This window comes from Galendromus occidentalis, unplaced genomic scaffold, assembly GCF_000255335.2.
Source record: "Galendromus occidentalis unplaced genomic scaffold, Mocc_1.1 scf7180000077495, whole genome shotgun sequence".
Classification (NCBI taxonomy): Eukaryota; Metazoa; Arthropoda; class Arachnida; order Mesostigmata; family Phytoseiidae; genus Galendromus; species Galendromus occidentalis.
This window is the reverse complement of record NW_003805483.1, coordinates 550,135-563,345: the sequence shown is the minus strand read 5'-3', so window position 1 is coordinate 563,345 and position 13,211 is coordinate 550,135. Positions and strand designations below refer to the sequence as shown.

General features: G+C 50.6%; 2 protein-coding genes across 2 annotated transcripts; one reads left to right on the top strand and one right to left on the bottom strand.

The window, feature by feature from the left end:
• Positions 1 to 1,558: 1,558 nt before the first annotated feature.
• LOC100907757 (solute carrier family 12 member 8) lies at positions 1,559 to 9,695 on the top strand. The gene is made up of 13 exons (XM_018640646.1): positions 1,559 to 1,696; positions 2,064 to 2,195; positions 2,294 to 2,485; positions 5,011 to 5,128; positions 5,538 to 5,651; positions 5,791 to 6,080; positions 6,203 to 6,349; positions 6,434 to 6,610; positions 7,194 to 7,319; positions 7,776 to 7,947; positions 8,570 to 8,655; positions 8,770 to 8,945; positions 9,083 to 9,695. Exons 1-13 carry the CDS (start codon positions 1,559 to 1,561, stop codon positions 9,252 to 9,254), a joined length of 2,040 nt encoding a protein of 679 aa, XP_018496162.1. The 3' UTR covers positions 9,255 to 9,695.
• A 1,390-nt stretch (positions 9,696 to 11,085) lies between these two features.
• On the bottom strand, positions 11,086 to 13,007 carry LOC108864620 (elongation of very long chain fatty acids protein AAEL008004). The gene is made up of 3 exons (XM_018640645.1): positions 12,855 to 13,007; positions 12,614 to 12,770; positions 11,086 to 11,743 (listed from the first exon to the last, which is right to left on the bottom strand). Exons 1-3 carry the CDS (start codon positions 13,005 to 13,007, stop codon positions 11,157 to 11,159), a joined length of 897 nt encoding a protein of 298 aa, XP_018496161.1. The 3' UTR covers positions 11,086 to 11,156.
• Positions 13,008 to 13,211: the final 204 nt, after the last annotated feature.

The following is a 13,211-nucleotide window of genomic DNA, read 5'->3' as shown; positions in this document are numbered from 1 at the left end:
CATCATGGATTAAGAGCGAATCATGCACGAGATCTGAATCTTCCGAAGCAAAATGATCGGATCCTCATTCGAATATAGTTTGGCGCCCGACACGGACCTGCTCTTCGTCCCAGTCCGAGATCGGATTTCATTGCAGAATTTCATCCCAAAGAGAAATCGAAGCCTGGAAAGTTCAAACTCTCCGCACGGAGAAGGGAGGGATTCAATTCCCTGTTGAGCAGTTTTGTCTTTTCTCCTAGTACTACTCACTCACATGAACGTCCTTCATCAGAGCCAATTTCACCGGATTCCAGCCGCGATCATTGTCGTATGCACCACTCTGTATTCATGATATGAGATTAAAGACCCAGGCTGAGTGGGTTGAGCACTTGAAGGCTCTGGGCTCTGTGCGGCTGGAGTTGAAGTCTCGACCTGTTCCCATGAGTACATCTCACGGAGAGGGATCGAAAGACCCATCCACGAGTTCCAGTGGATAAACGATTCCGGGGGAACCGTCGTCGATGTGGTAATCAATCCGATGGTCGAGGGACTCTGTGTGGGACGAGTTGATATGAGACTGCGGTTAGTTAAAGGAAAGAGTATGGTACTGGCCTGTTTTGCGAGTACTAATCGTCTACAGCCCCAATAACGATTCCGCCGTTCCTCATATAACAGCTGGTGCTTGGCGTGGGAAGTCTCAGCACACCGCAGCTGCCACATCCCGCGGTAGATGGTTTCCAGCTGCGAATCTGATGGCTATTCTTTCCGGGTAGAATAATAATTTATCGTAGTCGACTTTGAGTGCGTCATCTCAAGAAAGGCCGGAAACGAGGTGCATTTCCGAGAATACATTGTCCTATGGCAGATTCGCTGGAAGTTTCCATCCGCGAGCTCGTAGGTTTTTCCCGGAGCCGGGGGACCTGGCGGAGAGGGAAGTTTTATCCCTGTTTACACTCGGAAGCCAATCTCGGAGTCGAGTGGGATTGCTCTCTCCTCCGTGACGGATCTCCCTTCAATCTCAGACCTCTACGGAAGATGTGATCTGATAATTCAGAGTGTTCCGTTGAAGTCGAGGCAGATTTTCTCTGGGTCGAAGACAGATTCTCATGCCATGAAAATCCGAGCCGACCCCTAGGAAATTGGTAGTGGGTCGATTCGTGTGACGATGAATAGGTTACGAGATCTCGGTGACTTCCGAATGTTGGAGATCGGGAGATCTTCCATGAGCCTAGCTCACTCGGGAGCTCCGCTCTCATCGACCTCAGACGCCCGAACGTCGAAGGCACGAGTGGTCTTCGAAGAGCAGAAATTCTGCCTGGGGAACGAACGAAATTCTCAATGGACACTGTAGCGGGTCCCTCGGCTCGCCAGAACGTGAGGCTCTCCATGAGCAATAGCCTAACCCATCGCTCCGACAGGGTCTCTAATAAGAGCAGAAATACTAGAAGTAATTCTAATAAGAGTCATGTTCGAGGATAATTGCTCGTTGGAAGGACGACCGACCAATAACTATTGAATTCCGATGTCCAAAGTCCGCATCAAAGTCTGGAACTGACGGCGTTGTCGCGTCGGACTGGCCATGGCAGGAACTTCAACGAGCGGGGGCTACCAAGCGGTCGAAGCCGACAATACGGCTCCCGCTGTCCAAGGGGACGTCGCCAAGAAAGTCTTGGAGCCCGACATACCCGGACACAACGAGCTATTCAACGAAGAAAACGTGAGTACCTAGAATCGACTAGTCTCAATATTCGATCGTCATCTGTCTGTCATCCTCAGTGGACGCTCACTGACCGAGCGGAGAGTCCACGTGAAGGGGGGACGCGATGCGGCTTGAACAAAGAGAAGGTCGGGAGTAGCTCACCTATGCGCCCGATACTCGCCGTGCCGGAGAAAGGTGTCTATACCACAGATCAATGTGGATACGCTCCTCCGCATCCGGGCGGCAGAGCCATGCTGCATCGAATATTGGGAGAATGGATCGAAGAATCAGCGGATTGTTATGCGCAGACGCGGGAAGACTGGGACGGTGAGCCTCGTGATTGGTGAGAATTCATGCCGGACATCTTTTCCAGGGAGAAGCGAAGGATCATGCGTGGTGGCTCGCCAATCTGTTCCCGACCCAACCCATATTCTTCGGCACATGGGATGGAGTATTCACCACCTGTCTGATTCACTTAGTGGGAGCTATTGTTTTTCTCAGGGCAGGATGGATTGTTGTGAGTTTGAGTTTCTTAAATTTCCGGTAAAAATAATCGAAGGCAAGAACGAGGATCTGCAGACATGAGGATCAGTACAAATATTCGAGCTCCCACAGGGAAATGCCGGCATTGAGCAATCGCTGCTGATCGTGGGAATAACTGCCATGGTTTGCTGCATCGCTCTGGTAGCTGGAGTTGGGATCACTCAGAGATGCCACATCGACACTGGAGGAGTTCACGACATTTTGAGTCACATTCTCGGCGCTCGACTCGGGGGCGCCGTGTCTGTTGTGTATTGTTTCGGCCAGGTATGTGTATACCTATGTAGCTTCTTCATTACGATGCATGAAGATTTGGTTGCTCCGACTGGATATATTTTTGCTGGGAGATTCTGGGAGAAATATAAATCTCACCGGAATCGCTGCGGAACGATCATTTCGCATCGGCCGGATGTCCAAGTCATATGTATACCTCAAAGACTTCGTTCTAATGATTTCCGTTACTGTGAAAGGACATGGTTTTTGTTCATCATTATCGAGCATCGACTTCACGTTGTTTGGCAGGCTTGGATGCGGAGCGAGTCGTATCCTTTGGGCTCCGGGAGGCTTGAAACTCTGACGCAGGCGGAGGAAGCTTTGTGAAGATCAGGGAACCTGTTTGAATGAGCTCGGGTGAAGAATGCGCCGTGGAGAGAGGGGATTGAGGTTGGAAGCGCAACGAGGGCCGCAGCGCCTCTGGCTCCTTTGTTAACATTTCTCACAATCATCGCGAGAGCAGAAAGCCGGTACGGAGCTTAGTCGCGGAAAACAGCCGTCGGATAAAGAGCAGATTCTGATTCGCAGACTCAATCGTGTCGGGAGACCTGAAGGTCACTAGAACTACTTTTCCTCCTGAGAATTTGAGCCGGAACTCCCTTTGAGCTGTTCTGAACCTCTCTCAACGCGGTCTCGCCCTATTTCTCGGATCGGCTCTTGGTTGCTTATGATTGAAAAATAGCCTCTCTGGATCCTACATTCGGACACGAGGGACAGGGACATTCGTCTATTCTCATTCGGAGATACTCGAGATGCATGCGACGCAACGAGTCTCAAATTCTATGAGATGCTCCGAGCTTCCCCGGATGAGCGCCATGATATCGCGTCGAGCCTTATCAATCCGATGATTCTGCTCCCTGGCGATTTCCTCGTGGGACAACTTAAAGTTAGGTTGTTTGCCTCAACCAGCTGGAACCTCCCGCTCTGACGGAGCGATCAACATGTCGATTCGCCGAAAGATGCCGACCGAGTACCTGAGTCCTTCCCTGCTTCGGAAAAACTGGGAAGCATCGAGTGGTGTCGAGGGTGCCGATCACCTCTTGTTGGGGGGCGTCATACTCGAAAGCCCTTTCCGGCAGAATTCGTTGAAAGCTGTCCAAGGCCACATAGAGTACCGTGACTGTTTACCCCAGAGCGTAGGATCTGAGATCGGAGTCTGCTGACTCCATAGTGGTAATTGTTAGCCACCAGCTCGAGCCTCAGACAGTCTGCCCCCGAGCGGGATCAACTTTCAATTTTCCAATTCCGAGGGCGTTTCATTCGAAACTGCGAGTTGAAGTTCCCTCCGGGAAAATATTTGTAAAAATATAAACACGTAGCGAAAAATCACGCTGATAAAAGAACACTCCGCTCAGTACCGGAGAATCTAGGGTGCCGAACGGAAAGCTGACTTCTCCTCGTTCGATTGATACGCTGGCATCCGTCGGCATTCTCTGGCTGGCCTGGTATGAGGCAGTAATCAAGGTAGAGGAGCAATTGGAGAAGTGGAGATTCTTAGGAGCCTTAGATATGAAATGCCGGATTCAACTCGACGGATATTCATTCATCGTCTCTCCACCGATATACTGCCAGAATAGCTTGGAATATGCGCAATCATCCCTGCTGGGGGAGGGGGCGGCTACGACCCTGACTCGCGTTGCGGTCTTCTCAAGCAAGGTATTGGCTTCAGTACTTTCCCTGTCTGCTCCCGATCTCAGCGCGAGTGACCTCGCTCACATTTGGCGCCTCTGCGCTGAGCACGGAACTTCCACTAAGTATAGTCGGAGGGACAAGCTTCGGCTGTAGCCTGAAAACGAGGCCGACCAAGATGAGAAAGTCGCTTGTCGAATTGACAGCAGTGAGATTTCGTAATGTACCACGTCAGCGTGGTCGTCGCAAACATTTTTGAGAGTCGCTACGTCCAATCGGTCAGGTTAAGTTGTCATAAAGGTGATGATAAGGATAATAAGGAGCTCAACGTCGAGACCGTCATTGGAAGCTGTGCGAAATTCTGTGTAGAGATCGGTGCTATTCGGGGTTCCAATCCCTGTCTGTCGCCGCAGTTGAGGTCATGACACAGTCATCCTATGAGATCGAATTCTCAGCTCCCATGTTCAGCTTCCCGCGAGAGTTCCCTGGTGCGAGAGGCGCCGCGAGGGGCCGCGGAGGCTTTGCGACGAGAACGGACCAGATTCAGAAGGTCGCCTCGAATGCGTCACTCTGGATAACGCGACCCATATGAGTTCGCGGCCCGTAAGAGCTTACTCGGTGGCCGGAAGCTGGAACGAGCCAACTCTGGGGAGAATGTTTGTGCGGAGGCGGAGGTCCCCGCTCCCAATGCACTACATCAAGAAGTTCCACGAATGTGTCGACCGCAGCAGAAGATAATCTGGGAACTCAATGAATTTCTGAGGACTTTACGGTGGTGCAAAGTGGAAGTCTAGGGGATCGTTTCCCCATGTCGACGAGCCCCTAGGCTCGAGGGAATCCAGATGTGCAGCATGATGGGAGGGATTTTCCGATTTTGCTCCTCGTTTCAGGCCGTGAGTTGTGCTCTGCATTTAATGGCGTTTGCGGAATCGATGGGACTACTACTCAACTTCAAAGACGATTACATTCAGAAAGCAATCGCTGTCGTCTCCCTCATGTGTGTCCTGGGTAAGTTCTCGGTAGTTTTATCAGTAATGGACGCAACCGATATGTAAACAGTATCAGCATGATGAGATTTCTGTGAAAGGCTGAATATTCACCAGCGGAATGTCAGGGCAGCCAGCGCAGCGGCGTGAATCGTCCCATGAAAGCGCAGGAATATTCAATGTGGCGGCTGCATCTTCTGAGCTTCTGCGACAATTAGATTTTTCCGGTCAATCAAGTCGTATCGGGGCTCCTAGCACATGCCTTCGTATTGTACGTGCGAAAACATTGAGCGGCTCCTGGCGGGGCCGGACTACAAACAGAGAGAACACGACAGAATCATTGAACGGATCAATGAGGATAAGCCCATTGTCTCCCGCTAATTCGGATGAGACTAAGACTCCAATGTATTATCTCTTCTCCTTTCCCCAAGGAATCAATCTCGCTGGAGTCAAATGGGTCGTTCGGATCCAATTCGTTCTCCTTGTTGTTCTACTGTTGGCCTTATCGGACTTCGGCGTCGGGATCTTCGTCAAGAAAGCTCCAGGCAAGGACGAGAAAAAGTTCTCCAATGATCGTTCTCAGCTTCTTTCTTAACTTAATTTCACCCGCGTCCCTTAGTCCTCCTTCCGTTCGTGTCGAATGTATCCCCACGCGACCGAAATCATGCTAGGATCCCTTCGCAGAATCCGGCGTGACTGGTTTGAACGCGACGGTTTTCGTCAACAACCTGAACGCCTCTTACATGGACGGACAGAACTGGTTCACAATTTTCGGGCTTTTCTTCCCGGCGATGACGGGAGTCTGCGCAGGGATCAATATGAGCTCAGATCTCCTGCAACCAGCGAAAAACATCCCGACAGGGACGTTCAGCGCGATCGGCACCAGTGTTCTCATCTATGTGGCATTTATTCTCGGCCTCGGTGCTACTTGTGAGAGATGGGCGCTCCAAAACGACTACATGATAGCAGAGAAGGTGAGTACTTCCCTCAAACTTCGCGATTGCCGGGTCGAGTAATTCCTCAATCCGGAAGCGATGGGCCGTCCGACCCAGGAAACGCTCTCCTCAACATTCGGTGTCCGCATCTTCCACCGCAGGTTTCGGCCGTAAGTTTTTTACTCCTGACCGGGCTCTACATATCGTCGATGTCGTCTAGTCTCGGTTCCCTCTATGCAACTCCGAGAATTCTTCAACGAATGGCCATCGATGGAATTCTTCCGGGATCGCCGTTTCTCTCGGAAGGGGTAAATCGCTCGACAGCAGAGCATTCATCCTCATCACTGTGAGCGTCATGAATGCAGACCCTAATGATGCTGTCGATTTTGCAGAAGGGACCGAACAAAGTGCCCGTGTCGGCGATGCTTCTATTTTCGGCGGTGACACTAGCTTTCGTTCTGGCGGGAAACTTCAATCAACTGGCTCCCATAGTCACCATTCCCTTCCTCATCACGTATGCATCAGTCGAGTACGCATACTTCAATATGGCGGTCACGTACAAAATTCAGGTGCGTATCTTTTCTAGCCTTGATTATTACTCGGAGATTCTTTCTCCGATAATACCTGCTCCGAGGAGGCGAACGTCGAGCGCGGAGCGCGTCGGCCATCACGAGAGTCTCGGCAGCTCTATATAGCGCTCAGTCAGCCGCGAAGTCAACAATTTAACGTAATTAAAGAATCCTCCCAAAAACGCGCAATCCCGAGGCACGCTCCGTCGCTACACTGACTGAAGCCATGCAGGTCTCTTGGCTTCATATAAAGGCATCCTAACAACGGCGGCCCGCACGACAAGGGAGAGCTTTATGGCCCTAGTCCATTATGCTGATCTGGCTCAGTCAGACGCTATTGGAGGAGACATTTTCTCCCTGGGCTAACCGCAGATTACATGGAGCACAAGAACGAATCTTCATGAATGCTCCCTGAACACAATGAAGCGGCAGACTTGTCCCAATCTATCGCGAGATTAAATCATCCGAGCGGGCAACGAATACTAATCGACCGCCGACTTAGGTCGTATACGAATTGGGAGGGTCGGGTTTCTGAAGAGTACGCCGTGGATTGGATCCTGAACCCAGTCATTCAATATTTCAGAAGGAGCGACGGGAAAAGTTCGACCAGCATCCCGTGGTTCCATCGAACCGACAATATGCAGCCGAGGTAGCCACGCCAATGACCGGAAGCCCCACTCATCAATACGGAGCTCCGCAAGCTGAAACGGTAAGCCGCTGTGTGAGTTGACCTTATGAAAAAGGGTGAGGAGACAGGCGCACGAGCGCGTGGGCGGGTCAAGGCTTCGGGCCTCAGAGAACCTGTCCTGGGGGAGCACCGCCGGCTGTGCCTTCACAAGTGTTCAGAATCACTAACTCCAAGCGGAACTCAATATTAGAAAGTGTTCGCATGTCTTTCGATTCGCGGCCAATTGCTTCGAACCAACTGGAAGTCGTTGGAAAAGCGGCTATCCGACCAGAGCGCTTATTATCTCCATGAACCAATCGCCCGTGCACCGAGAACGTTCATGAATTTTCCGGAAACTCCCCGTGACGCATTCTCCATTGGGAAGTGAGAGCTGTTCTGGGTTGGTCGTACGTTTCCCCTGTCCTGCTCGGTAGAGCGATGGATATGTAGATAGATATCGCATGGCTCGAGAAACTCAGCATGTTTCTGCATTCCCAGACTGCTCCACAAGGAGGAGACTTGGAGCGACTTTTCCCAGAGCGGGTCACCGTCGTGCGTACTAGATCGAGAGCTTCATCGAGCTCGTCATCTCCTTTGACGTCCCCGGGACATTCCTCACTCCGTTCGGCTCAAGATGAGGCCTCGGCTCTAATCAGACAAGAAACCAAGGGTGAGATACACGGATGATAATTATTGCTTCAATTAAATTATGCGGGGAGCTGACTATTCAGGGGCATATGAGGCGCGGGACTCCGATAGGGGTCTTGCTCGCAGATCAAAGACGAGGTCATAAGTCTGCTGGATACTCGTACTCTTGATAATCTAGAATTCATGGTCTCTCGTCAAAGTCGACGCTGATCAATCTCAGAGGGCAAGGAATGAAACTCCATCTTCCTATTTCTCTTGAGGCTCCCAACCGGACGAGATCCATCTCCATAGTCAGTCATTCGCGCTCTGGCGGAGTACTACGACGATCGCTTCAACGGAGAATTGCTATAAATTATTTACGGTCCCCGCCTGGTCGTGGTTATGATCATGCGGGCGTATTTATGGAGCGATATCCTTCTAGAGTCAGATCTGGAGCTCATAAGACCCATGTCAGCCAGAAGATAGACTTATGGGACTCATGCTAGTATCCCCATATAGAACGAGCGAAGAGGTGCCCATGGTTGATTTCCCCATCGTGGACCTTCAGCTCGAACCCTTTTCCTATTCAACGCTCGGGATCGATCGCAGCCGGCAGGGAAGAGTCGCCGTCATTTAAAGCCAAATTTAATTTATACGAATTACAGTCGCTCGGATCCCTCTAACAGAAGTGGCGAGGAAGCCTGACACGTGGTATTTCCGTCTCTTCAACAAATGGGTCGCGCTTTTAGGGGTGAGTGCATTCTCTGAGATCGAAACCGAGCAATCTCGGTTCCTATCGAGTTCACAGACCTCCCAGCCTGCCAGGAGCCGAATCATCTCATTGACGATTTGCCAACTTTCCCAGGCGGTACTCAAGGTGACGATTATGTTCCTAGTGGAATGGCGGTATTCCAGTCTCTCGATCGCTGCTATTGCCATATTGTACGTTTACATAAACAAAAACAAGCCCCAGAGTCACAGCGGTATATCGGAATGGAGCCTCCATTCAGCGGCGAAGAATTCGTTCTTCAAATGTATCGGGTGAGCTCAGTTCGAATTAAATAAAGCTTCCCCTCCCACGCCGTCCTATCGAGGAGCTCCTCCATTCCCTTCCTAAACTCGTTCGTTTCCCAAACTCACGCTTGGAGGATATGAAATCATTGATCTATAAATTTCAGACGGCAAGCGATTTCTCAAGAGCAGGTGGTTGTGTCTCCTCCGCATCCCGGGGGCCAATTCACTTCATCCCAGTTGAATTACGAAGGGAACGATTACGCAAACAGAAAACGATACCATCAGACAACCACTGTTCAGCCGGCGCACCACTACCAAGACTTCGATGGAGACTAAAGTCGTTGAAGCGTGCGGCGATCTGATTACTTGGCGGACACTTCGAGGAATACTGCGTCCCAAACTCTGCCAAGTATTGTTACCCCAGGGTGTCGCAACTATCCTGATTTTCCGGAGTGTCAGCCGAAAATTTCGGAATTCGCTCCCTCAGAACTATACAATCGTTGGGGCTTGCGTGGTCGTCCAAATGAGTTTCATAGCCCAGCGTTTACCCGAGGCCAACTTGAACTTGACCGAGACCTCCAAACCGGCGCCAGCGGGGCGGCACTAGAGTTTGCGGAGCTCTCGGTCGACGTCGCGGAATCTTGGGCTGAGGTCTCTTCATGTCTGTACCGAATGAGACTCCGTTGAGACCAAGCTCAGAACCTTTGGAACCACCGACAGGAGAGACAAGTGTGAGATTCTATCGAACGTAAAGGTGTAGCGAATAATCATTCAAGGGCTCCTCACCTTTCCTGTGAGGGACTATCGTGAACCAAATGAAGTTCGGACCTACCCGGAATTTGATTCCATGAGCCTTGGCTGTAAAGGACAAAACTGTTCCCCTCCTCACTCGAGCGGATTCAAGTGACAGGTGTGCTTAGCAGATTAGCGGAAACTCTATTATTCGAACGCAGAAGGAACAAGTGACAATCTGAGCAAACTCCCGAGTCATTAACGGCGGAGAGAACCAAATCAGAATCTAGTGCTGGAAATCTGCCTATTGAGGTGAAGTCGCTACACCGAGAGGACTCGGAGTCAGCAGACGCGAACCCAGTGAGAAAACTCTGAGTAATCTTAGCTGTCATCCAGGTCGTCCTCGGACGAAAGCATCCACGAGGTAGGGAATTTTATTGCGGCGAAATAGAATCTATGATGCGCATACATGAATCGCCACAGATACCCCAATGTGAGGCAGGACAGTCGTCCTGGCTAGGAGAGACGTTTCAGGAGTCAGCTTTCGCTTCTTAGTCAACTGGGCTAAACTGGCGTGACGGAATCAGAGTAGCAAGCTCGCTTCTGCCAATCCCAATATCTTGAAATCCCTTATTCCGAAATGTTCCGTTCGTAACCAGGCCCACCCTGATTTTAGCTGCTCCCCTCTAATATAACCTCCCTCGAAAAATTAGAGAAGAGAGAGCCAATGGAGACCGCTCCGGGTGTAACTCATTCGAACTGTTCAGTCTTGACGGCTGCGCATCATTTGGGGCGCGAGAAGAGAGGGCTCAGGATTTCGAAATCCCGAGGAACCAGGAACAATTCCCCTCTTCAGCTCGGGAGAGCTTCGAGATTCAACTCACTGATTAGAGGTCCCGAGGGGACAGTTTTGGGTCTAACGAAATGCTCGTAGTTGAAGAGCTAAACATCGGAGGATGAGGATGAGAATCGGGGAATTCATATATGTGTGATGAGAAAAAGAATAACCTCAACTGTCGAATGATGCAAGACGCGGTCTAGAATGTGTTGTTATCTACCCACTCATGAACGAGAAATGAGATTATAGATGCATGAAGTATGATATCTATTGACGATAAATGTGACGATAAATGATGAAGACATCAAAACCATGAAGGTCGCGTTTATTTCGGAATTCTGTAGATTTCTGCGGTTCGGATCATCCGATCCGGAGTGGTACGAATCGATCCGGGTCAGTATGGATCAATCCGCGCTGAGCTTTTCCCCTGCTCCCCTCACTGGGGCAGACATGAATTAGGAGCTTTCCTTCCACACTCAGACTTTACGTATGTAGCTCTTAGCTCGTACCACTAGGACATCACGATAACATGAAAGCACAACCCCCACCGAACGAAGTCTCAGTTTGCCACACGCAACGATAAACGTCAACGACGGGGCTTGTGCAAGACGGATAAGGACTATGGCGATAGGATTGAAATCCGGACTAGTTTCACTCGAGATTTGGATTCAGGCTCTCTTAGATTTTCGATGATCTGCCTCATCGACTGTCTTATCGGGTTGGCAATCGATGGGTTTCGCCTCATTATCTCGGACCTCCTTCCTGGGCTCCTTCTTGATGTATGATTGGATGTAGAAGTTGATGAAAAGGGTCAGGCCCAACGCTCCCTGCGAGAAAGCCAGGTAGATCATTCCCTTGGGATAACCGCAGTCGTATACGAGGGGGATGAGGATATGGATCATCAGGAAGACGAACTGGGTGATCTGGGCTTTGGTGATGTACTTCTTCCACCAGAGGTAGGGTTGCATGTGCGGACCGAGTGCAGCCAAGAAGTAGTAAGTGTACATGACGACGTGGATACCGGAGTTCACGATCAATCCGAGCAATGTCTGGCCGTCCGCCCCGTAGGTGAGCCAGAGCCAACCAGACCAGACCACGAGAGCGTGATGGGTGTAGTGCAGAGTTGTGATGTGTGAAAACTTCTTGTGAAGGAGGAAGAAGAGAGTATCAAGGAAGTCGCCCACGCGGACCCAGAAATACCAATAGCAAAGACTCAGTACTTTCATCGAGTTCTCGTCGGTCGAATGCGTCATCCCTGCGGAGTGAAAGACAATAAATTATTAGGCACGAGGACGCTCGTTCGGATCTGAATTTCCAATTTCTAGTGATTTTGGAGCTTCCATTGAATTCAAACTCCACGGATTCAAGTCCGCGGTGGTGGAGAGTGGAGAACCTCCGCGGAGTCATGCTGCTGGACCTCTGGAGGAAATCTTTATTGGGTCATCCTCGCCGTCCGAACGGAGGAAGATATAGATGTAAATAATAATTATAATTATACACTATATTGTTATAATCAGCATCACATTGCCTCACAACCCAAGCCCGAGAATTCCCCCGAGTTACTTTCGAAGATCAAGTTCTCATGGATCGCAACTAAGCAGCAGCTCCAGCCACGGCTCAGAACGTGTGTCCGCAGCATTTCTTCCGGGGCCGAGTTGCCCAATAGCCGATGTCGACCGTGGCCGTGGTCGCGGCCAAGCGCGCTGCCGACTGACAGCGAGCCGCGTGAAACCCCCGGCGAGACACTCGTCTTTTCTACAGGCGTACATAAACTTGTCGAAAAAAAAACGACGGTTCTTCATTCAACTGTTCGACTTGCTGCGCTCCCGGAAGGAGCAGATGTAACGATTCGTCAGATCTATTGTATTCGTCGAAATGTCACTTCGCCCCGAGTCAAAGTTCGACCCAAACAAGAAGCCATGTTTGCAACATTCGACTGATGCAGCATGATCACTAGCATTTCCGAAAAATCCTCTTCTTTCAAAAACCTAGTCACGACGATTGACTCTTCGCTCCATCGAAAGAAAAGTTTCGCACACTCGGCAATCGAGTATTCCCCGATTAATAATTGCCCCGTGACTCGAGTTTAAATATATAAGTTCGGCACGCCCACATCCTCACTGACCTTGACAGAAAATATTATAGCCTCCGCCAAGGTAGCTGTGCCTTAGGAACTGTATCATGAAAGCCAGATTGAAGAGAACCATGCTGATATTGTATAGCTGAACCAGGGGCTTGACATTGAAAGCGGGTCGGTCGGCCATCCATCGGGGTCCGGCAACCTGCATTCAGATCCGTGATAAGATGATGAAAGATGGGTCATCTGAGATCGTTATCTGCAAGGAGTGCTATACTGCACTACTCACCTTAACGATGTAACAGTAACCGAGCGTCAACATGAGCACGAACGGAAGGTTCCCGATGAACGGCCAGTCCGCTGTTCTGGGATCGCGGGGTGGAATCCACGAGGTCCAAGAGAAGCGCGCGGCCCCTCCGAGCGATTCCGTCCGCAGTCCCATTCCAGGAGTTCCTCGGGCGTTCGGGAGCGTTTCCATATGAGTATTCCGACTGAATCTTGTCCAGACTTACCCGGGCTTGATTTAGCGTAACCGACTCGAGTCGTCGAATTCGGACCTTGAAACTCGAGGGGGACACGAAGAATATGAAACCCACACTATCAGATGTTTTCGGATATGTCCCAGGGAGCGAGGAAACCGGCGGAG

Coding starts and splice junctions, on each gene's coding strand:
- LOC100907757 (XM_018640646.1), top strand. CDS start 1,559: ATGGCAGGAACTTCAACGAGCGGGGGCTACCAAGCGGTCGAAGCCGAC. Junction 7,948..8,569: donor AATCAGACAAGAAACCAAGG/GTGAGATACACG, acceptor TACGAATTACAG/TCGCTCGGATCCCTCTAACA. Junction 8,946..9,082: donor TCGTTCTTCAAATGTATCGG/GTGAGCTCAGTT, acceptor TATAAATTTCAG/ACGGCAAGCGATTTCTCAAG.
- LOC108864620 (XM_018640645.1), bottom strand. CDS start 13,007: ATGGGACTGCGGACGGAATCGCTCGGAGGGGCCGCGCGCTTCTCTTGG. Junction 12,771..12,854: donor GTTACTGTTACATCGTTAAG/GTGAGTAGTGCA, acceptor ATCTGAATGCAG/GTTGCCGGACCCCGATGGAT. Junction 11,744..12,613: donor CTATAATATTTTCTGTCAAG/GTCAGTGAGGAT, acceptor TTCACTCCGCAG/GGATGACGCATTCGACCGAC.